The sequence below is a fragment of the Anabrus simplex genome, chromosome 13, assembly GCF_040414725.1.
Source record: "Anabrus simplex isolate iqAnaSimp1 chromosome 13, ASM4041472v1, whole genome shotgun sequence".
Taxonomy (NCBI): domain Eukaryota; kingdom Metazoa; phylum Arthropoda; class Insecta; order Orthoptera; family Tettigoniidae; genus Anabrus; species Anabrus simplex.
In genome coordinates, this window is record NC_090277.1 from 83,010,297 (window position 1) to 83,032,891 (window position 22,595).

General features: G+C 38.6%; 1 protein-coding gene across 1 annotated transcript in view; it reads right to left on the minus strand.

Annotated features, from left to right (window-relative positions):
• The window catches only part of milt (trafficking kinesin-binding protein milt), a 461,657-nt gene that overhangs the window by 312,352 nt on the left and 126,710 nt on the right, over nucleotides 1-22,595 (minus strand). The window contains exons 3-4 of the mRNA XM_067156966.2: nucleotides 6,292-6,396; nucleotides 4,159-4,263 (exon numbers count right to left, since the gene is read on the minus strand). Coding sequence (XP_067013067.1) covers nucleotides 4,159-4,263; nucleotides 6,292-6,396 — 210 coding nt within the window. The remainder of the gene's footprint in view (nucleotides 1-4,158; nucleotides 4,264-6,291; nucleotides 6,397-22,595) is intronic.

Sequence of the window (22,595 nt, forward strand, 5' to 3'; positions counted from 1 at the left end):
GACCTTCCTTGGTGAGGAGCATGCGGTTGGAGCTAGCTAGCTTACGCTACTTTATGTGGTTGTACATTGGCATGGCGGATGCAGTGGCTCACCATGCCACAATAAGGAAGAAATGTTAAGCACAGAACAAAAATGGCCAACCAGACACCAGTAGGATTTGAGCCCAAAGCCTCCCGATTTGGCATCGCTTGCTCTGTCCAACTGAGGTATGGTGGCCTAGGTCATATTTGTTCTATTGGAAAGGATCTAAGCTACAGGTCCGGCACTACTGCCATCAAAGTGTAGAGTGGATGGATATTGCTCATTGAGGGCCAGGTCGACGAATATTCATTTAATTTTCACGACTGCATTTTAATCTAAATAAACTTCCATCATATTGGATCGTGTTCAGTACTTATAGTAGTGGTGTCCAGTTGGCCATTTTTGTTCTGTACTTAATATCTCTTCAATATTTACTTAACACAAGCTAATACACTGAAAGTTTATTTTGAACACAGAAATACTGTAGCTGGGATGAGGTGAAGGAAGTAATATTCCACGAGTGAGCGGCGGAACTTAAATCAAGGATCACTTAACTGAACGCTCACCGCCATTTACAGTGGTGCAAAACACGTCGGCTGTGCCTCTACAATGGTGGAGAAGCATCACGCAGAGCGAAGACTGTGTTACATGTTGGGACGGTTCGATGGTCGTGAATGGACTTGGCGAATGCTACATCAGCATCAGTTAATGGAGTGCATTGTATCCACAAGCGGAACTTGTCATAGGAGGCATTACAGTGTGCACATGTTTATCCTGGTTAGTTTCTCACACCATGAAAGCAAAAACCTTCTCAGGCAATTATTAACTAAAGTAAAACCTGCCTTTAATGAAGCCTTTACAAACCGGACAACTATCCATACAGAAAATTTCTCTGGTCCCATGAATTATGGTCTTATATTTATGTAAGTTGATCTTGCATTAATAGCAAGTAGTGTGGAAGAAGCTAAATTTCAAATTGAAGAACTCGAGAAAACTGCTGCAAAAATCAGACTGCAAATCTCAATTGAAAAAACTGATATGATGTCGACCTTCAGAAATGAAACACCAGCCATTCCGCTCAAATTATAACCTGAAACACTAAAGAGAAAACATCAATCGACAGCAGAACATCTAAACTGAAAACAGCACAGACTAGGTAAACTACTGATGGGGAATCTGCTACCTGGGCGACTGCCATAAATGCAGATCAGTGGTGACTGACTGACTGACTGATCGACAAGGTTGGACAGCGCTAGCTAAACAGTGTACTATCAGTATTGCTGTGAGACTTGGATGTTCAGTATTGTTTAATCACAGCATTTTATTTTTGAGTGTTTATTCTTCACTTATCCCACGTGAAGACTGAAGGTCTCTCGAGACAAACCCTCAATAATTTCTATCAGCATTGCCAACCTACCATAATTTCATATCTAAAACACAAAAATCATATGGGAACGACAGAAAGATATGATGCTCAACGAAGAATGTAAAGGGAAGTTATACTGAGAACATGAGGGGTGTGTAGGAAGTGTATTTGCTTCAATATGGTACAGCAGTTAAAGTCTTGACAGTGTTTTCCAGTTTGCTACATGTTGCATGCATGGCGAGTGTTTGTAAACACATACACTCGCTGCACACAGGTGACCGTCAAACATCCATGGCACTGGTGTCTGTATCTATGACACACAGCAAGTGATAGTAAACCAGTAAACCAGAGGCAGCCAATGGTCTCTCACGTTGGGTGGGGCGCGGCCACAGTAGTCTTACCCACAACTCTTTCTTTGCTACTGACCAGTAGCAATGCACTCATTCAAGTATTCCGTGCGAAAACAAACTAATTCACTGCTGCCAACCCTCAGAAAACGTGGGATGCAAGCCAGAGGCCCAATCTGAATCAAAATTACAGATGTCAAATATTACATATCAATATAATTATTTTTCTTCTTAAAATATAAATAACAGGGCAAACAAGGTCATAAATTATTATTTGATTTTATTGTAAGCGACCGTGGAGATTGGGTTGGCACATGCTCATATAGCGGTTTTTAAGGACATCTTTACTGCTATACTGCTACGGACTCTGCTCACTTTTCCCGCATCCTTCCTCGACCACCGAAACTAGCCACCAACGCGTTTCCCCCTTACATCTCAACCCCCTCACCCACACTATGTACTCGGACGGAAGCTTGCGAGTCCGTGCCTGATCTTCAACCTGAAAACATTCACCAGTGAACTGCGCGCTGATACTCAGTCACCTAAGTTTGATATTGCTGAACAGGCTTCCTTATTGATGAGAATTTACAGTTTTACAATGACGTGTAATATTCTTTGCGTTATTCGAGTCCAATATTTGACTTCAAATGTTGAGAGAAAATAAAAGAACATTTTCGTTCTCTAGTGAGGACACTGTCTGGGAGTCCTTAAGGGCTGGCCACTTCTGTTGTAAACATCAAGTTACGTGCTAGTTGCGACTCACTCTATAATTTCACCTTTGTGTTTGTCACAACAGGCAGCTTGTCTTTGCAACTGAAGTGACTCTCGATATACAGAAGCAAGCCCTGTACTGTCTATTCGTACCTATTGTATTACCTTACATAAAAGTACTGAATTTTAAAATGTATCATCATAGTACCCACAGTATGCCCAAGAAATAAACATTGTTTTCATGTACAGTATGGCAACCAAATTTCATTCTCTTCTCTCCCATATGATCACAGTACAACATCCCCTTTCACTTTGTTTACAAAAGGCTTAGCTGACTGGGATTGCTGGCAACAATGTAACGTTTATTATTGTAGATTCCAAATCACTCTGTCTGTCAAATAGTCAACCCAAGCATTGCTGTGAGGACATTGCAAAGTAAAGGAAAAATGTTTATATGCATTCCCTTCATATTGTTGCTGAATCTTGAATGAATGAATAAATAATTCTCCATCATTCAAAGTGGACCCAACATAAACTATTTTAAATACTTTCTTTAATAGATTTAGACAAGACAATACAGGATCAAATCAAACACTTATTATCGCTTATTACGACGTATTGTATAAAACAACATATTATAATCACATTTTCGAATAAATGTATTGGCTATAACGCCCGATGATGATTTCTGTATGCTATGTATTTGGGGCTTGCTGACAACAATGTAATATTTATTGTTGTAGATTTCAAATCACACACATAAGCATTGCTGTGAGGATATCGCAAAGTAAAGGGAAAGTGCTTAATATTGTTGATAAGTCACACATAAAATTGTGATTAGAAAATTGGGAAACAAATGTCAGCATCGTGAAGGATTTGTGTGTATCGTACTGAATGATTTCTACAATCTGGAAGGTCAGAGAGAGAAAAACAAGTCTCTTTTCGAAGAAAATTATTTAAAAATCAAGCGTACCACAATATCTGAGCAGAAAGATATTGAAGAATCTTAAGCAGCTAAGAAAGAGATATAATATGCTGATCACTGGACCTGTTCCTCACAGTCCCACTCCAAAAACACTGTTCAGTTACGTTTTTTGAAGTTTTAACTTCATTCTGTTAAGTAATCGCAGAAGAGTGCAGCCTAAGACTTACAGGATATGACATTTGTAGCAACAAAACAAAACAAATGGTTTGAGCGACTATCGGCTAAAACGACCGTTGGCTGACAGTCCCTTCGGTGCCGTTATGACCGATTTCGACTGTATTTAATTTTGAGACAAATCCTTTTAACACGTACAACGCTACGAAAGCCAAATGGGGGTAGAGGATCTCCATTAAAAGTGCTATTTCAAATTCACTGTAAACAAAATGTTCATACTGACCTAAAATGAGTTCAAAGGTTTGAAAAGGGCACTCCCTGGAAGACAATGTCAATTCATTTGTCAGAGTTTAATAAACTTCTAAACTCTTCTCACTCAAGGAAGAGAGTTTATATGTTTTCTACTTGTCTCCCTGAAGTCAATTATAATTTTAAATCCAACAGCAAACATATTACTATTAAAACATTCAAGTTCTCTAGTTCTTCCATAAGATATCAACACATAATATCACTATCGAAGAAATTGAACAGAAAAGAGTATCAGACTGCTCTCTCCCATGCTTGTGGCAATAAAATAAATCAAACTGTTCACCACAGAGAGAACATGTACTCACGAAAATAGTTAAGAACCTCTCGGATCTGCTCCGGGCTAAGGTTTAGGTCTACGTCCTCTGGCTTTAGAGCAGGTGTAGGGATGTACCAGTCCTCGTTCTCGTAGCCTGTAACACAGTGGTTTTGTAAAGATTACTTACAGCAGCTGAATTTAAAATGAGATTACAAACAAAACTACAATTAAGCCTTTCAGGCACAAGAAGTTAAAATTTCTAATTAATAGTGTAATTCCATAGGAAATCCATTTCAATATCTTAAAGTAAATATGTACATTTTCAAATAAGACTAATCAAGTCTTGTTCTATAAAATTTTGCAACAAACTTCACGGAATGCATCATTTTTGGTTATGACACTTATTTATTGTGAACTTAACAGGGCACGAGTCCCAGTTACAAACTTCACTGCAATTGTTACTTAGACATAAGAACATTAGCTAGAATATTCTTAAAATCACTTCCAGTGAGACACGTCACATTAAAAAACAACCCATGAAGGATAATATAACTAATATTATATTACAGTACTCAATAACAATAATTAAGATTTAATGCAACATAATACAATTATAAGAACAAGATGTATCGCTTGGAATCTAATAAACTGAATAATATGGTCTACAATGATTACACAATTTTTTTTTTTTTTAATGTCTTTATATCTCATGAAATAAATTTCAATTTGGATCTGTATTGACAATTATGTTATATAACTTGAAAAACTAATATACTGGTTCCAACTAGTCAATACCTATAAGTTTATTTATGATTTAAAGTTGTAAAAATATTGGATTAAAACAACAGGACATGTTTCAGCTGCATTATGCCATCTTCAGCTATATAAAAATAACTTAAAATTAATATATTAAAACTCACAAAACATGAGTAAAATTTATGTTCATATGATATACTTATAAATTAAAATAAGTGTGTTTGAAACATTACCAGATGATAGAGTCGCTCGATGTAGTGTGATGAAGTCAGAATGAGTCTGACATTGAACAGTTCAACATAATAAATGAATTTGATGAAATTAAAAGTTTCTTTTGTTCCTTAAAATTTGTTTCAGATAAAAATATTGACAGTTGTTTCTTTAAAACTGTTGTTCCACTTCATACAAAAACTTCTAAAACGTCTGAATTTACATATATAGATTAATACAATTTTTATGAATCAACAGTCAATATTGAAACAGCAAGGAAATGCCTAGAAACAACTGTGAGTGAAGGTGGGAAAAAGCGAACATCTTGGTGGAATGATGAAGTGAGGGCAGCTTGTAAACGTAAAAAGAAGGCATATCAGAAATGGCTCCACACAAGGACTGATGAAGACAGAGAATTGTACGTAGATGAAAGAAACAGAGCAAAACAAATAACTGATGAACCCAAGAAGTCATAGGAAGATGTTGGTAATAACCTGGAAAGGCTTGGCCAAGCGGCAGGGTAGGTTTTTTTTTGGACAGTAAGGGAGGGCAAAAGGGAAATGAGTCATGTTTTGTGTAAATTGGGTGAACTCCTAGTAGATTCCATGGAATCAATTTCTGTAGATGCCGGAACAACCAATCTCATGGGGAGGAGGACAACGATGTTAGTGAATTTATGTTTGAGGAAGTGGAAAGGATGGTAAATAAATCCCCTTAACATAATGCAGCAAGAATAAATGAAATTAGACCTAAAATAATAAAATATAGTGGGAAGGCAGGGCCAGCATCAGATATACAGTATGCACCAGGTAACTGAAAAATGTTACAAGAGGAGAGGAGAGCCCACCTATTTGAAGATGGCAGTGTACGAAGATGTGGGGATAATCCATGTCTCTCAGTATTTCTATGCTTGTCTTCGTCTCCAAGTTCTTCTTTCTCCCCCTTCCTACACTGATGTGTCATAGTGTTCCTTGTTATTATCTTTCTATACCTGGCTTGATCTTTCAATCAAACAATGATCATGAAAATTTACAACTCAATATCACATGCTTTGTTTTTATACTAGTCAAATCATTAGTTGTTTAAGAGTAATATTGATGGATACATTACAAAGATCATGCACCACAACTCATGTATAAGAGTAACATCAAACAATAAAACACTGCAATATATTTAATGCTTAAAAAGCTTAATTTTATCTGTGTTACGGTAGTACCTGCAAACTGGGTGAGGGTATCTGCTCTCAGTCGGTAGCGAGGGATCTGTTCTTCTAGAAGGCTGATGATTTCCACCTCTGGCAACTCACCTCCACTGCACACGTCTGAAACATAAACACCTCGTAAGTAAAATTCTAAACAGGTCTAAAATAATTTTAAACAGGTCTAAAATTTCTATTCACTCTAATAACTTACATGGATGTTAAAATAACAATTGAATTATTCCAATTAAAACTGAAAGTTTATTTCATCTGAAAAGGTATGCAGACTACACAAAATGACAAGAACACTCTCCACAACTTAATGCACTTCAAACAGACGGACTATCTCCTCATCAATTCTAGTGCTACAGTACTTCATTTCTTCTCAGCACCTGATGAGCTCCTGTCTTTATCTAGCTTTCCTCTTCTCACATTAAGACTGAAGATCAGTCAAGATAGCCCAGGATTGCCAGACCTCTCATATTTTAAGAGACAAACGGAAAATGTCCTGTGTCCCTGGTAAATTTTTCACACGATGGAAATTTTCCTGTATTTTTAAGACAACAAAATTGTGTCAAATTTTCCACTGGGAAAAATGAAATGATCATGTCTTGCAGGTCTCTCAGTTCCGGCCAGCCATCGAGTTGCTAGGTGACATCATATTGAACATTTTGTATCAGTAACTAAGTTCTCCAGTCAGTCGGACACTAAACATGACACGAGATTCTTTGTTTAATTATGTGTTCTTTTTTTTTTTTTTCAGAGAAGTCACAGGGTTGTAGTTGTTATTATTCTAAAGACTAGAGAACTTACATCAACTGAGTCAATACTGAAAAGTACGGCTTCCCGGCACGAAATTTGCAACATTTTTGTAACACTACTCTTTTGTCGGAAATCACCCAGAACAAAGCAAGCTGCTTTTCTTTGGATTATTTCCACTTCTTGAATCAAGTAATCCTGGTGAGGGTCCCATGCACTGAAACCATACTCTAGTTGGGGTCTTACAAGAGACTTATAAGCCCTCTCCTTTACATCCTTACGATAACCCTTAAACACCCTCATAACAATGTGCAGAGATCTGTACCCTTTATTTATAATCATATTTATGTGATTACCCCAATGAAAATCTTTCCTTATATTACCACCTAGGTACTTACAATGACCCTCAAAAGGAACTTTCAACCCATCAATGCAGTAATTAAAACTGAGAGGACTTATTTGTGAAACTCACAACCTGACTTTTAACCCGTTTATCAACATACCATTGACTACTGTCCATCTCATAACATTATCGAGGTCACATTGCAGTTGCTCACAATCTTGTAACTTATTTATTACTCTATACAGAATAACATCATCCGCAAAAAGCCTTACCTCTGATTCCAGTTCTTTAGTCCTATCATTTATAGATGAAAACAAAGGTCCAATAATACTGCCTTGAGAAATTCCCCTCCAAATTATTAAGAAGTGTGCTACAGATAGTGAAAAACAGAAACAGGAACAATTTAAGATGGAAACAGTCACTAGTGGAGGTACCCGAGGGATTGGCACTGGGAAAAAGAATCAGAGGAACAAGATGATACCTGATGTTAGCCTATATAAGCAGAACAGAAGGAGGATATGAAAGAATGAAGAGGAAAGTGGAAGGCAGACAAGAATGAAGCAGAATGCTGCTGCTAAGCTGAACACTAAATGACGATGATGATGACGATGATGATGTATTTCCTCTTCTCCACTAAGTAACACAAATTAAGCTCAACAGCACTGTACAGTAAATACAGCTGAGTCAGTCACACACTTCGTGAGCATGTGATACTACACATGTGCTGTACTCCTATTTTTAAACTCTTCTGTTTGGGTTTACTCAGCTACCCTACTTCCTCACCAACCACTGTGCCAATTCACTTCAAACTTCTTCTAATACATGCTCACTGCTCCTTTTGTTTTGGAATTTAATTTTCCAATTATAGGAAAGTAAAATTATTCAATTATTAATTTATTTTTATTACATGCTCTCTAAAAGAGTTGCTTTTTTTTTACTTCAGCATACAACATAAACCATAAACAATCTGGTTGCATGGAAATGTGTTTAATTTTAAATTAAATATTACGAGAAAAATTGAATCAATATCATATTTTCCTTCCCTTCAAAAACAGCTTTTAAAATGCTCATCTAAGATAACATTCTAAAAGAATATAATTGTATAAAGTCCACCTGATAAATACAAGTTTGCCATTTAATAAATGGTCTGTTTAAAAAGTTACATAGGATATGTTTCGACCTAGCGCAGAAGTCATCTTCTGCTCAGAATAACACAAAGATGAAAGACATACAAAAACAGTGAATACATAAAAAAACCTGAGACAAAATAAAATCAACAAATGCAATAAAAATCTACGTTTAAGATGTTCATAACTTCAATCATGTTGTGGATGAATCTAGTTGTAACAGGCGTACGTCCAACCGTGTTTGCCACAACTATTGGTTGGCTGGAGGAATACTTTAAAATTATGAGGACTGTCTAATGCTATCCGTTTGTCATGCACGCTTCTGGAATGGAGTAAAGTTTTTAAATCCGTAAATTTCTTCACGGACAATAAAAGAATAGGCAGGATTTCCTCTTTCCTCCAGCCCTGTACTTGTATAGATCAAGTTGGGTCGGTGTTGACCTCCACACTGACTACTCCATTATGTGTAATTAAAATGCTCATGTAAGTTTGATAATATCATCCAGAAACACTGAATTCACCTGCTGAAGTTTAACTTTTCATGTTTGTTGAGGTTTCCATCTGAATGCTGATAGTAAATTCTTCATGTGTTGATTAACAAAGAAAATCTTCAATTTCATCACCAAACTAAAGGCAACCACAAAATGAACTGAAGAAACAGGAAAAGACATGGAGGAAGCTGCGATCAATCCAAAGGTGTTCTGGAAAAGAGAGGCGTTTCAAATGAAGTTTGACAAACTGAGGAGATTCCAGGAAAAACAGAACTTCTGATCAGAGGAAAGAACTTGGTAAAAGAATGAAGAAATCCTGGGAGAGGAGAAGGAAAGACTAACCAGAAAACACATATTTTTTCTCAATGTGCACAGTATTTCAAACTAGGAGAAAGAAGAACAAAAAAGTTTGATGTCAAAGTGGAACCCACTGGGCACCCACTTCCTTGGCTGTAGTACAGGGAGACAAGTAGTGTCCATTCATACAACGAGCTTGCCAGGAGCAAGTACAGACTAGACATTAGTACTTCATCAGACAGGCTGCTATAAACCATGACAGTGACTGTACTTCTTGAACGGTTGCCAGCAAGCAACTCCTGATGAACACAATGTAAAATAAGCCCAAGGAATAACAAGTAGCTGAGTTGAATTTGCACTTTTAATGGAATACTCAATCAAAAATGGGGATTTTTTTAAAAAAATTAGCAAATTACTCCGTAAGAAACCAATACCAAAAGCTAAATTCTCAATCTGTAAGAAAGGAGAGTGTTTGGGGTGGTACAAATGAAACAAGGATACAGAAACTAAGGAACAAATCATGTCAAGGAAACATGATGGTATTTTGCATTCTAACAATAATAAACATCATCTACAAATGAAATTCTTTAGATCCATAACCCTCCCTCTTATTTCATTATTTTGTGATACATGTTTTAGTTTATTGTTGTTGTCATGTTAAGCTAGTAGTAAGCTCAACCTATAGTACTGTAAGCCGTAGTGTTAAGCACTAGAAATACTTAAGTTTTGAGTAAATTTGTATATGATGACGCTGTATTTAAAATGTTAAACTAGTAGTATTTCTTGCAATATTTTTTTTCCATTGAATTGCTTGCTCCCTTTGAGAGTGGCAAACCCATCGTACAAACAGCTTATAAAATGACTGCAAGTGAATCGAGGCCTCGTAAAATGCTAGAGCGTCACCTTGAAGTGACGCGCAGTTCCCGGTGCTCTGGGGGAACTGTGAAAAGTGGGCTACCAGACATCACAGGAATTGGTATCATCAATGTCATGACTTTGAATGGAAAGGTAAAAGAACTGATAGAGTATATGCAGAAGAAAGACATAGCAATGATGGGAATAAGTAAGACAAAATGGAAGGGGAAAGGTGAAAAAGAATTGAAGAAAGGTTATAGATTATATTGGAGTGAAGGAAAGATGGCAACAAATGGTGTTGGTGTTATATTGAGAGAAGGCCTAGTGCAATATGTAGATAAAATTGACCAGATTAGTGACAGGATAATTACAGTTAGACCTGAACTTGAGAGAGAAATAAAGGATTTTATACAGGTTTATGCACCTCAATTGGGGAATGCAGATGAATGTTTAGAAGAGTTTCTAGAACTGGAAAGTTGTTTTAAAGACAAAGAGGTTATAATAATGGGTGACACGAACGCACATGTTGGAACAGACAGACAGGGAAAAGAAGAGATAATTATAGAAACCAAGATGAAGGAGGAGATTTGATAATAGATTTTTGTAGAAGGAATGGATTAATTGTTGGCAACACATGGTTTAGAAAAAAGAACTCACAAAAAATAACTAGATATGGTTGGGGAGATAGAAAGACAAGGACAATGATTGATCTTATTTTGGTGGAGAAGGAGAAATGTAGACTACTGGAAGATGTGACAGCAATGCCAAGAGCAGATTTTGAAGGAGACCATAAAGTGGTGGTAGCCAAACTAAGACTTGGTAAAACAACGAAGTTAACAGAAAAAAAGGCAAGAAGATATCCCAGAAGAGTGGGGAAAGGGTTCAATTATCCTGATATTTAAAAAAGGTTATAAAAAGGAATGCAATAACTACAGAGGGATCACCCTTATTGTCCATGTAACTAAGATATTTGAGAGATATTGGAAGGAAGACTGAGGAGGAAGCTAGAAGGAGAAATAGAAGAAAAACAGTATGGTTTCAGCAAAGACAGATCAACATTTAACCTGATCTTTACATTAAGACATACGATGGAGGAAAGATGGGAGTTTGGAAAAGACACGGTGATGACATTTAGTGACATTGAGAAGGCTTATGACAGTGAGCCCAGACAGTTAGTATGGGACACATTAAGGTAAAAACAAGTTAACAGAGTCGAAGTGCAAATGATAAAAGCTATGTACAAAAATTGTGTGAGTAGTATGAAGACTAGTATAGGAAAAACAAAATGGTTTAAAGTTGAAACTGGTCTCCGACAGGGAAGTGTACTATCCCCCATACTATTCATCATAGTCATGGATGAAATTCATAAGAACATCAAACAGAGATTGGGAAGACAGGTAACAAAAGCTATGTTGTTTGCAGATGATATAGTGATACGGGGTGAGGATGAAACGGAAGTGCAAAAACAAGTAGATGGATGGAATCAAGAGATAGAAGTATTTGGGATGAAAGTAAGCACAGAGAAGAGTAAAACAATAGTGATGACAAGGGGAAGGAAGGAAGATGAAAGATAAAACTGAGTGGGAAAATTCTGGAAGTGGTTAAAAATTTCAAGTACTTGGGAAGTGTGATCATAGAAGATAAAAAGATAATCGAGGAAACTGGGAAAAGAATACAACAAGCAAACAGCTTCCACCAGAGCTTTTTCAGAGAAGTTAACAGGAAAGAGGTGGACAGATTCAGTGTGGGAGTGTATAGAGAAGAGGGGAGGCAGCAATGGAGGTCCTTGATTCAACCTGGGAAGCTGGAAAAGAAGATGATGAGGATGAATTGCTTGTTATACTCTTGTTGTTGTTGTTGGTGGGTAATTATGCATTAACTTTACTTTATTATCACACTACTGTAAGTGATCATTGCCACCAATTGCGACGTATTTGTTAATAACAATAATAAAAGCTATGCATAACAGGATAAACACAATAACATGCTGTGTGAGATGAGGGGGCAAGGACAAACATGAAAACACAAAAGGACAATCTCTATATCTTCGTCTAATGCAGCAGAAATGAGCTTGTCAGGGGCTGAAAAAAATGGACATAAAAGAATTAAGATTGAAGAGGAGAGAGCTAATCTATCAGCAATGTATAAAGTTTGTTCTTGTTCTTTTGGGTTTGGATGTTTGTCCTTGTGTCGTCCTTCTGTTTCTCCCTTTTCCCATACTAACATCTCACTGTGTTTATCCTATTATGTGTTCTCATGTGTTGTATAAATTGATGTAAAGTTACCAGATTGAACTCTATCAACATCCTTCCCCATATGGAAGAAAATCAACTTTCACTACCTCGACAAGAAGTAGGCAGCTTTTGATTTTACACAGAACTGTTCAGTTTCCATCTACAGATGGAGAAGAAATTAAACTAGCACCATTTCTCTTCTAACACGCTAATTCAAACCCCACTTTAAAGAAAGTAAAGATTGACCAGCCACCAAATGCCAGAAGAATTTATTTTCAAGTCAAGCTTAGACTGGAATTTTAAGAGCCTAATTACTAAAGAATCCCATAACCTTCAATACAAACTGGATTGTTGTATGTCCTCTGATAATAATATAATTTCGTGTGGCTATTTCTAGCCGAGTGCAGCCCTTGTAAGGCAGACCCTCCCATGAGGGTGGGCGGCATCTGCCATGTGTAGGTAACTGCGTGTTATTGTGGTGGAGGATAGTGTTACGTGTGGTGTGTGAGTTGCAGGAATGTTGGGGACAGCACAAACACCCAGCCCCCGGGCCATTGGAATTAACCAATGAAGGTTAAAATCTCCGACCCGGCCGGGAATCGAACCCGGGACCCTCTGAACCGAAGGCCAGTACGCTGACCATTCAGCCAACGAGTCGGACATGTCCTCTGATTGCTTGGATATTCAAAAGCAGAGCTTTAGGTCTAGCAGCCAATGCAATGTTTACTTAGCACAGAGTTACGTGTAGGCTACTTAAAGGTTAAACTTATGCTCGTGAAACTGCGAGGAGAAAGGCTGCTTCAAATCCTCACTGAATAAGTATAACCTCTTTCTTATCCCAGCAGCCAGCCACCTACTTTCAACTTACTAAAAAGGATATGGATTTTGTCAAGATCTCCATTCAGTTGCTGATAATGCTTATAATTGGGGTAATCGCGTAAATGGGATTGTAAATAAAGGGTACAGAGATCTGCACATGGTTATGAGGGTGTTTAGGGGTTGTAGTAAGGATGTAAAGGAGAGGGCATATAAGTCTCTGGTAAGACCTCAACTAGAGTATGGTTCCAGTGTATGGGACCCTCACCAGGATTACCTGATTCAAGAACTGGAAAAAATCCAAAGAAAAGCAGCTCGATTTGTTCTGGGTGATTTCCGACAAAAGAGTAGCATTACAAAAATGTTGCAAAGTTTGGGTTGGGAAGAATTGAGAGAAAGAAGAAGAGCTGCTCGACTAAGTGGTATGTTCCGAGCTGTCAGCGGAGAGATGGCGTGGAATGACATCAGTAGACGAAAAAGTTTGAGTAGCGTTTATAGAAGTGGGAAAGATCACAATATGAAGATAAAGTTGGAATTCAAGAGGACAAACTGGGGCAAATATTCATTTATAGGAAGGGAAGTTAGGGATTGGAATAACTTACCAAGGGAGACGTTCAATAAATTTACAATTTCTTTGAAATCATTTAGGAAAAGGCTAGGAAAACAACAGATAGGGAATCTGCCACCTGGGGGACTGCCCTAAATGCAGATCAGTATTCATTGATTGATATCATGGCTAGATCATTTTTGGTTGCTTATTTTACTTGCATTGCCTTTGGAATACTTTTAACTACATTCTAATACAGGGGGATTTCTATTACATACGGCTTCGACAGGACACAAGGTACTACTTCTCGCCAGTGTGATCCGCCGCGGTGGTTTACTGCTAACTAGATCGGATCACAATTAAGAGTTAGTTATAAGATATTTAAATATTTAAACTATTATTTTACGTGCACTAATAAAAATGGAAACTGCTTCTGCTAGTTAAAAAGTCTATTTACATATTAAGCAAGACACAGTCGTCAGAAGTTAGAACCCTATATTTTCATTACGTTTGAACTTTATAATTACAACATTAGAACATACGATAATTTTGAGTCCCTACTTCTTTCCCAGATGCGCATATTTTGCTTCCACCACATTTATTTTGAAACAGGTGTTTGGAGGTGTACATGCATGATTCAATCTCATTCGTTTTTTTTTTTTTTTGCTTTACGTCACACCGACACAGATATGTCTTACGGCGACGATGGGATAGGACAGGCCTAGGAAGTGGAAGGAAGCGGCCGTGGCCTTAATTAAGGTACAGACCCGGCATTTGCCTGGTGTGAAAATGGGAAACCACGGAAAACCATCTTCAGGGCTGGCGACAGTGGGGCTCGAACCCACTATCTCCCGATTACTGGATACTGGCTACTGCGTATTATTGTAAAGATGTTTTCGTTTGATTTGCCTACAGTGAACCGGGCTTTTTCCTTTTTGTATTTGAAGCAGGTGGTTGCCTTTTTGTGTTATTTTATAATTTCTTAATAATAAATCATAACTTAATTTTCTTATATTTTGAATATATCAATTAGAAGGATTTTCTACATTTCTTTTCTACTTTAAGGTAGGGGTGGGGGGGGGAATGCTGCTTCAACTCCTAATGGGTTTGTATGTTTACAGCCGTCAGTATAAAAAGTAAGAATATTGTTATAATTCTTTACAGTTTCTATTTTTATTATGCTAATGTGTTTTTTTTTTTCTAAAGTGTTACTTTTTCAGAGTTCGAATAAACTATGGAAGATGTAAGTTCTGACTGCACAAGTGGGGAAAAAATACTGAGTAAATTCTCTGACTGTGACGATACACGGTTCTACACTGAATAGGTTTGAATGATCTATTCTCGACCTACACAATGCCACCAAAGAAACTGGCTAAATAGTCTTGAATGTTCTTGGTGTTTAGCCGTGCAATAACAATCCTAACCTCTATTTATACACAGTGTACAATTATAACCTAAGTTAATAATGTTCTCTGGTGTGACAGTTTGGAAATAGTAATTATGCATCCTCATTCTACCACGTAATATATAAGTTTATTTCTTGACAGAAAACTTACGCTTTGGAATATACACTTTTTACTACGAGATCTTCCACCAAAGAAGGTTGTTTTGAAAACATGATTAGAAATGAAACAATGCAGAATATATCCAGTCAATAATTAAAATTCCCCACTGTAATTACAACCCACACTTTGATCTCGTCTATAAGAATAACTGTTGCCGCAATAAGATTAGTTTCAGTAACAATTTGTAAGTTCAGAATTACAAGAATTATGAAAATCAATGAAAATGAAAATCCACAGCCTGTTTCCAGTCATTCGACCGGGCAGGAATGGAATCTTCTCCTAACGGCGAGGATAGGAATTGTGCCGGCTGCCGAAGCCTGTCACACTCCTCTGGGGCAATGATTAATGACTGACAGACGAAATTATACTGGAGTGTTGTTGGAATGAAAGATGACAGGGAAAACCGGAGTACCCGGAGAAAAACCTGTCCCGCCTCCGCTTTGTCCAGCAGAAATCTCACATGGAGTGCCCGGGATGTGAACCACGGAACCCAGCGGTGAGAGGACGGTGCGCTGCCACCTGAGCCACAGAGGCTCATGAAAATCAATGAAAAAATTAAATCGCGGACAAGAATGGGGTCCAGATGTGGAAATCAAAACCAGAGTCGACTTTGCAAGGAGAGAGTTTTATGGCGACGATGGCCAAGGTACAGCTCCAGCATTTGCATGGTGTAAAAATGGGAAACCACGGCTGCCGACAGTGGGGTTCGAATCCACTATCACCCGGATGCAAGCTCCTAACCACACGGCCAGTTTCTGAAATTAAAACATCTTGTGAGCAACCGTGATATGTGATACAGAACTCCTTGCTGTGTTGTGTGTTACCAGTACTGCTTTATGGTATCAAATGATGGACACTAAAGGGATTGCAGGCTTTTGAAATGTAGACGTAGCGAGATCACGTGGGTAGACCAGTGGTGTCGAGCTCAAGGGATGCCTCAACCCTCGCAAAACGTAGAAAAAAACTTGGTACTCGTCCGTTTTCTCCGCTAAGCATTTGGGCTAAGAAAACGAGAGAGCGAGTACAAATTCTTTCTTTGTTCTCCTCATAGAAGCCTCTTACGATATTCGGGGTACACTCCACCCTGAGGGGAGATAAAAGAGTTCCGATAAATCGAAAGAATAATTACTGTATCCACGACAGAATGGTAAGGCTCATTAATTGTGACAACAATGAAAAACATCATAGACCTCGTAAATTTATTATTATTATTATTATTATTATTATTATTATTATTATTATTATTATTATTATTATTATTATTGCTAGTTGCTTTACGTCGCACCAACACAGATAGGTCTTATGGCGACTATGGGACGGAAAAAGGCCAGGAGTGGGAAGGAAGCGGCCGTGGCCTTAAATTAAGGTACAGCCCCAGCATTTGCCTGGTGTGAAAATGGGAAACCACGGCAAACCATTTTCAAGGCTGCTGACAATGGGGTTCGAGCCTACTATCTCCCGAATTCTGGATTATTATTATTATTATTATTATTATTATTATTATTATTATTATTATTATTATTAGCCAGTCCTGTGGTGTCGATGTAGCGTGGTAGTCTTATTCCAAGGCCAGTTTGCCAGTCATTTCAAGGACTATAATTCTAGAGTGAGGAGTATAACGTGGTTCACTTGATACGAGATATTCTCAAACTCTTAGTTGCATGAAGAAAGCGCACAGTGAGAAGATGACGCTACTGACCTAGTGTACATAGACAAACACTGGTTTCCATGGTTACAGTCGTGTCGGGAAATTGATGACAGGAACCAAAAAAAAAAAAAAATTACAGTCTATTTAGCCCGCATCTTCCGAAATGACAAATACACTCCGATACAACTGATCACAGAAGGGAGAAGAGGAAGGATGTGGGGTGGAGTGGACTATCCTGGACGTGGAACTTCCAACAGTGGTTCAACACAGCAACTCTGATACGAGAAACACGAAATACGAAAAATTACTCAATGAAGGTCGCCCAACTTATCTAAGACAGCATCACAAAAAAAAAAAAAAAAAAGGATATTTTTTTTCGGCGATATATTTGATGCAAGAGAAGATACAAGGAATTATGAAGAGCTGCAGTTACCCGTCTTCCATGCCTCGAGGATACTATCCCTGCGTTGCTGAAGGTCACTGGACCTCCTGCGGCACCTGTTGGGCACAACCGAGCCCAGGAACATGACCACTACACTATGGACACGAGCAAACTAACTGCGAGAGGTGATCTCATACAGGACCACATGCTCATCCCGACCGGCACAGAAATAAACTACTCACTGGAGCATAGCCAAAGGACCTACTAGCGGCTAGGCAGTCCGCACTGCAGATTTCACACCGAAGTTGCAATCAGGAAGTGGACAGCGCTTAATAGCCTCCTTCGGCAAGGTAGAGGAACAAAATCAGCCCTTTTGGGAATAAATCTAGCTTTCTTGAGTCCCCGTTCAGCACCATTCTTTTAAAAGGCCCCTCCCCGCTAGCATTGAATGTAAAAGTGTACATACACAGGGTGTCTAAATAATGTACTAATACTTAGGACTGTAAAGTCATTACTTGTGGACATGGAGACAAGTCTGAGGGTTTGAATTGCAGAAGAAACAAATAGTTACATACAGAAAAATGATCGCAAATGTTCAAACTGATGACCGTTATTGTTCAGACAACGCTGATAACGCGAACCAATGCATTCGCAAACGTCACGATACAATACATTTGGAATTTCACGACATTGTCTTTCAATTTCCAATTTCAATGCATGAACTGTTCTTGGTTTTGTGCGATAAACCCTGTCCTTGAAGTATCCCCATAAAAAGAAGTCCATTGGCGTGAGGCCTGGGGAACGCGCAGGGTATTCAATGCTACCCTTTCGTCCAATCCATGTGTTTGGATAAGCTGCATCGAGGTGAGCTCTTACATCGCGATGGTAGTGGGGAGGTGTTCCATCTTGCTGAAAGTAAATATCGTCATCACCAAACATCTCTTCAATGTGTGGACCGACAGACTTCTGCGGCAAGGTTAGGTTACTGTCACCATTTACAGTTCCGTTAAAAAAAAATGAACATGATTCTGTAATTACACGTTTCTTCTGTAATTCAAGCCCATAAACATGTCTCCACGTCCACAAATAATGACTTAACAGTCCTTCTAAGTGTTAGTGCATTATTTTGAGACATTTTGTAGTTAAATGTTATGTTATGAAGCATATGCAGTGAGAAAATGTATGTGAATATGTGGAAGAATGAACCTGGGAGTGAAAAGATGTGTAAATGAGAAATATGTATACATTATATTTTGTTATTTTACCTGTAAATAATGTATAAGACTGTTTTAATTTTGGATTTAGGTAATTATTTTCAAAGGTCAAGGGGCACTACGTGTAGGGAGCCTGTCCTTTTCCCCTGGCCTTCCATAAATACTGTAAAGGTTTATGGTAAATAAATAATTAATTGATTGAGAAAAGCAGTAATTGCACCTATCTGTAAGCAAGGGAACAGGAAGGATTGCAACAACTATCGAAGTATCTCGTAGATTTGTATACCAGGCAAGATATTCACTGGCATCTTGGAAGGGAGAGTGCTATCAGTCGTTGAGAGGAAGTTGGATGAAAACCAGTCTGGTTTCAGACCACAGAGAGGCTCTAAGGATCAGATTTTCAGTATGCGCCAGGTAATTGAAAAATGCTACGAGGAATAGGCAGTTGTGTTTATGTTTCGTAGATCTAGAGAACGCATATGGCAGGGTACCGAGGGCAAAGATGTTCGCTATACTGGGGGACTATGGAATTAAAGGTAGATTATTAAAATCAATCAGAGGCATTTATGTTGACAATTGGGCTTCAGTGAGAATTGATGGTAGAATGAGTTCTTGGTTCAGAGTACTTACAGGGGTTAGACAAGGCTGTAATCTTTCACCTTTGCTGTTCGTAGTTTACATGGATCATCTGCTGAAAGGTATAACATGGCAGGGAGGGATTCAGTTAGGTGGAAATGTAGTAACCAGTCTGGTCTATGCTGACGACTTGGTCTTAATGGCAGATTGTGCCGAAAGCCTGCAGTCTAATATCTTGGAACTTGAAAATAGGTGCAGTGAATATGGTATGAAAATTAGCCTCTCGAAGAGTAAATTGATGTCAGTAGGTAAGAAATTCAACAGAATTGAATGTCAGATTGGTGATACTAAGCTAGAACAGGTCGATAATTTCAAGTATTTAGGTTGTGTGTTCTCCCAGGATGGTAATATAGTAAGTGAGATTGAATCAAGGTGTAGTAAAGCTAATGCAGTGAACTCGCAGTTGCGATCAACAGTATTTTTAAAGAAGGAAGTCAGCTCCCAGACGAAACTATCTTTACATCGGTCTGTTTTCAGACCAACTTTGCTTTACGGGAGCGAAAGCTGGGTGGACTCCGGATATCTTATTCATAAGTTAGAAGTAACAGACATGAAAGTAGGGAGAATGATTGCTGGTACAAACAGGTGGGAACAATGGCAGGAGGGCACTCGGAATGAGGCGATAAAGGATAATTTAGGAATGAACTCGGTGGATGAAGCTGTACGCAGAAACCGGCTTTGGTGGTGGGGGCATGTGAGGCGAATGGAGGAGGATAGGTTACCTAGGACTCTGTTATGGAGGGTAATACAAAGGTAGAGGTAGACCAAGACGACGATGGTTAGACTCGGTTTCTAACGATTTAAAGATAAGATGTATGGAACTAAATGAGGCCACAGCACTAGTTGCAAATCGAGGATTGTGGCAACGTTTAGAAAATTCACAGAGGCTTGCAGACTGAACGCTGAAATGCATAACGGTCTATAATGATAATGTATGTATGTATTAATTGAGTTTTTCAACCACCTTTTATAAAAACGGGGGTAAAATCGATAGGTTTTATTAAATTTAACGAAAGCATTATGTACGTATAATAATAATAATAATAATAATAATAATAATAATAATAATAATAATAATAATAATAATAATAATAATAATAATAATAATCTAAAAGACCACCAGGGTTTGTTTTCTTTGTTGTTTAAAGGGGCCTAACAGCTAGGTCATCGGTCCCTAATGGTACGAGATGCAACGAGACGAAACGATAATTAAAACTTCAAATGTATCCACTTACTAAAATCTAAAACGAAATATGAGAAAAATGACTATGAATCCAAAACAATCAGTGGACCCAATTCACAATGCCTTAGTTTTTGAGATGATGCTTGTTGTCGAAAGGAGTTCAAAATCCAGGTCACCGGCCCCACATAATAGTACTAATTACTGGTGAAGCAGAACCATGGTGTTCCTTCTGTAATAGTACTAATCACAGGTAACATGGACTGATGATGTTCCTCGTATGCTGGTACAAATCATAGGCAAGGTAGACCCACGGTGTATCACACATCCATAGTATTCCGCACATAATGGTACTAATCCCGTCGTCTTCCTCACATAGTGCTTCACATCACAGGCAACTTGCACCCGTGGTGTTCCTCATATAGTGGTACTACTCATAGGTAGCGCAGAGCCATACTGAACAAAAGAGGAACCAACACATTCCAGCGCAGCGCACGGCACGTTGTGAACAAGGTCTCGGTGGAATGCACACGATGGTACTAATCACCGGCAACACCCAACCAGTGGTGTTCTCTCATAATGGTACTATTCCTAGGTAACGTCCACCCATGGTGTTCCTCATGTAATGGTAGTAATCACCAGTAGTCTCATGGCAAAGGACACTGTGGGTGTATTTTTCACCTCCGCCCCCCACCCACAAGGGATCCACCAGTGTTTTCAATAAAGGCCGAACTTGAAGACGGCAAAGACGTGGACGGAGGAAAGAAACGAGCTACACCGGCAACGAATGAAGGAGCACTGGGCAAAGATCAAAGCCCAGAGCAGACAACTGAAATGCCGCGCACGAATGCAGATATCCGCGCGAAGTTAGTGTCTTGGCGGATGCAAACTGTATGGCAGTGCGGATACTTGAAGTTTATTGATTTTCACTCAGGTATACTCTTATTCTTGCTAGTGATTAGGCGACCCTCGACAGCGGTAAGGGAGAATGGTGATATATAAAGAGCCTTGAGACCATAAAGCCGTAAATCTGACCTAAGCGTAACTGCCTCCTGCCCGCAATTAATGGAAGGAAGGAACAAAAGTCAATACGTCGGTAGCTGTCGCAAGAGAAAATCCCTCATAAACCTGTGACTGTAGGGGTTCTGGTGCCTTTTGTATTATGTTAAAAGATCTATCCATTTCAATACCTTGGGCGTAGTATACTGTGGTTGAATATTTACAATATCCGTAGATAAGCATTCGCGGATGCGGATAATATTTTGTATATCCGCGCAAGGCTCTACTTATAGGCCGATACGAACAAAGAACAAGAAGAATAGCAATAATTTCGCAAAGTTTTGCATCCATCATGGTACTCATCCACCCTGCAAGCTTTTGGGAATACTCCTCTTCCACCTTAAGAGGCCGCTGACCGGTTTAGATTGAAAAAAAAAGGGAAAGGAAGTTCCTCTTTTGTCCTAAGAAGTGACCGACGGTTTTGTCTTGTAACTGAGGTCAAACAATGAACTGTATGCGAGAGTCGAAAAGATCACCACAGTTAAGAGAAAACGAAGGTTAACCTTTTATGGTCACCTAAAGAGAATGAATCCGGAGAGATCGGTGCACAAAGACGTGCGGGTAAATGATGTAGGACCAGAGGACCTAATGGAAAGGACCTTCTTTAGAAAGAAAGTTGCGAGGTTGAGGGATGATTCAGAGAAAGAAGCTGCTAAACCGCGAAACATGTCGGCGGAAGACCGGCTGAAAAGGAGCGTAAGGTTAAAAAACCTTTAGTTACTATGTAAACAAAAAGGTGCCAGCCTAAGAGGGGCAGGTAGTTTGTGTAACCATAGTACTCAGTCTGCTGTATCGATATAAATAAATAAATAAATAAATAAATAAATAAATAAATAAATAAATATGTCCGACTTCTTGGTCGAACGGTCAGCGTTGTGATCATCGATTCGGAGAGTCCGAATTTCGATTCTTTGTCGGAGTAAAGATTTTATCAGCGCCTAATTAATTTATCTGGCTCGGGGAATGGGCGCTTGTGTTGGTCTCAATACACACTTATTCATAAACGACACATCACAAACATAAACACGCAATGGTGAATACAATCTTTTACACACGGCAGGCGTCAGAAAACACACCCGACTGTAAAACTGGATCAATCCAACTGTACCACCCAACCTTAATAACTGGAAAAAAGGCCAGGGATATTATTATTATTATTATTATTATTA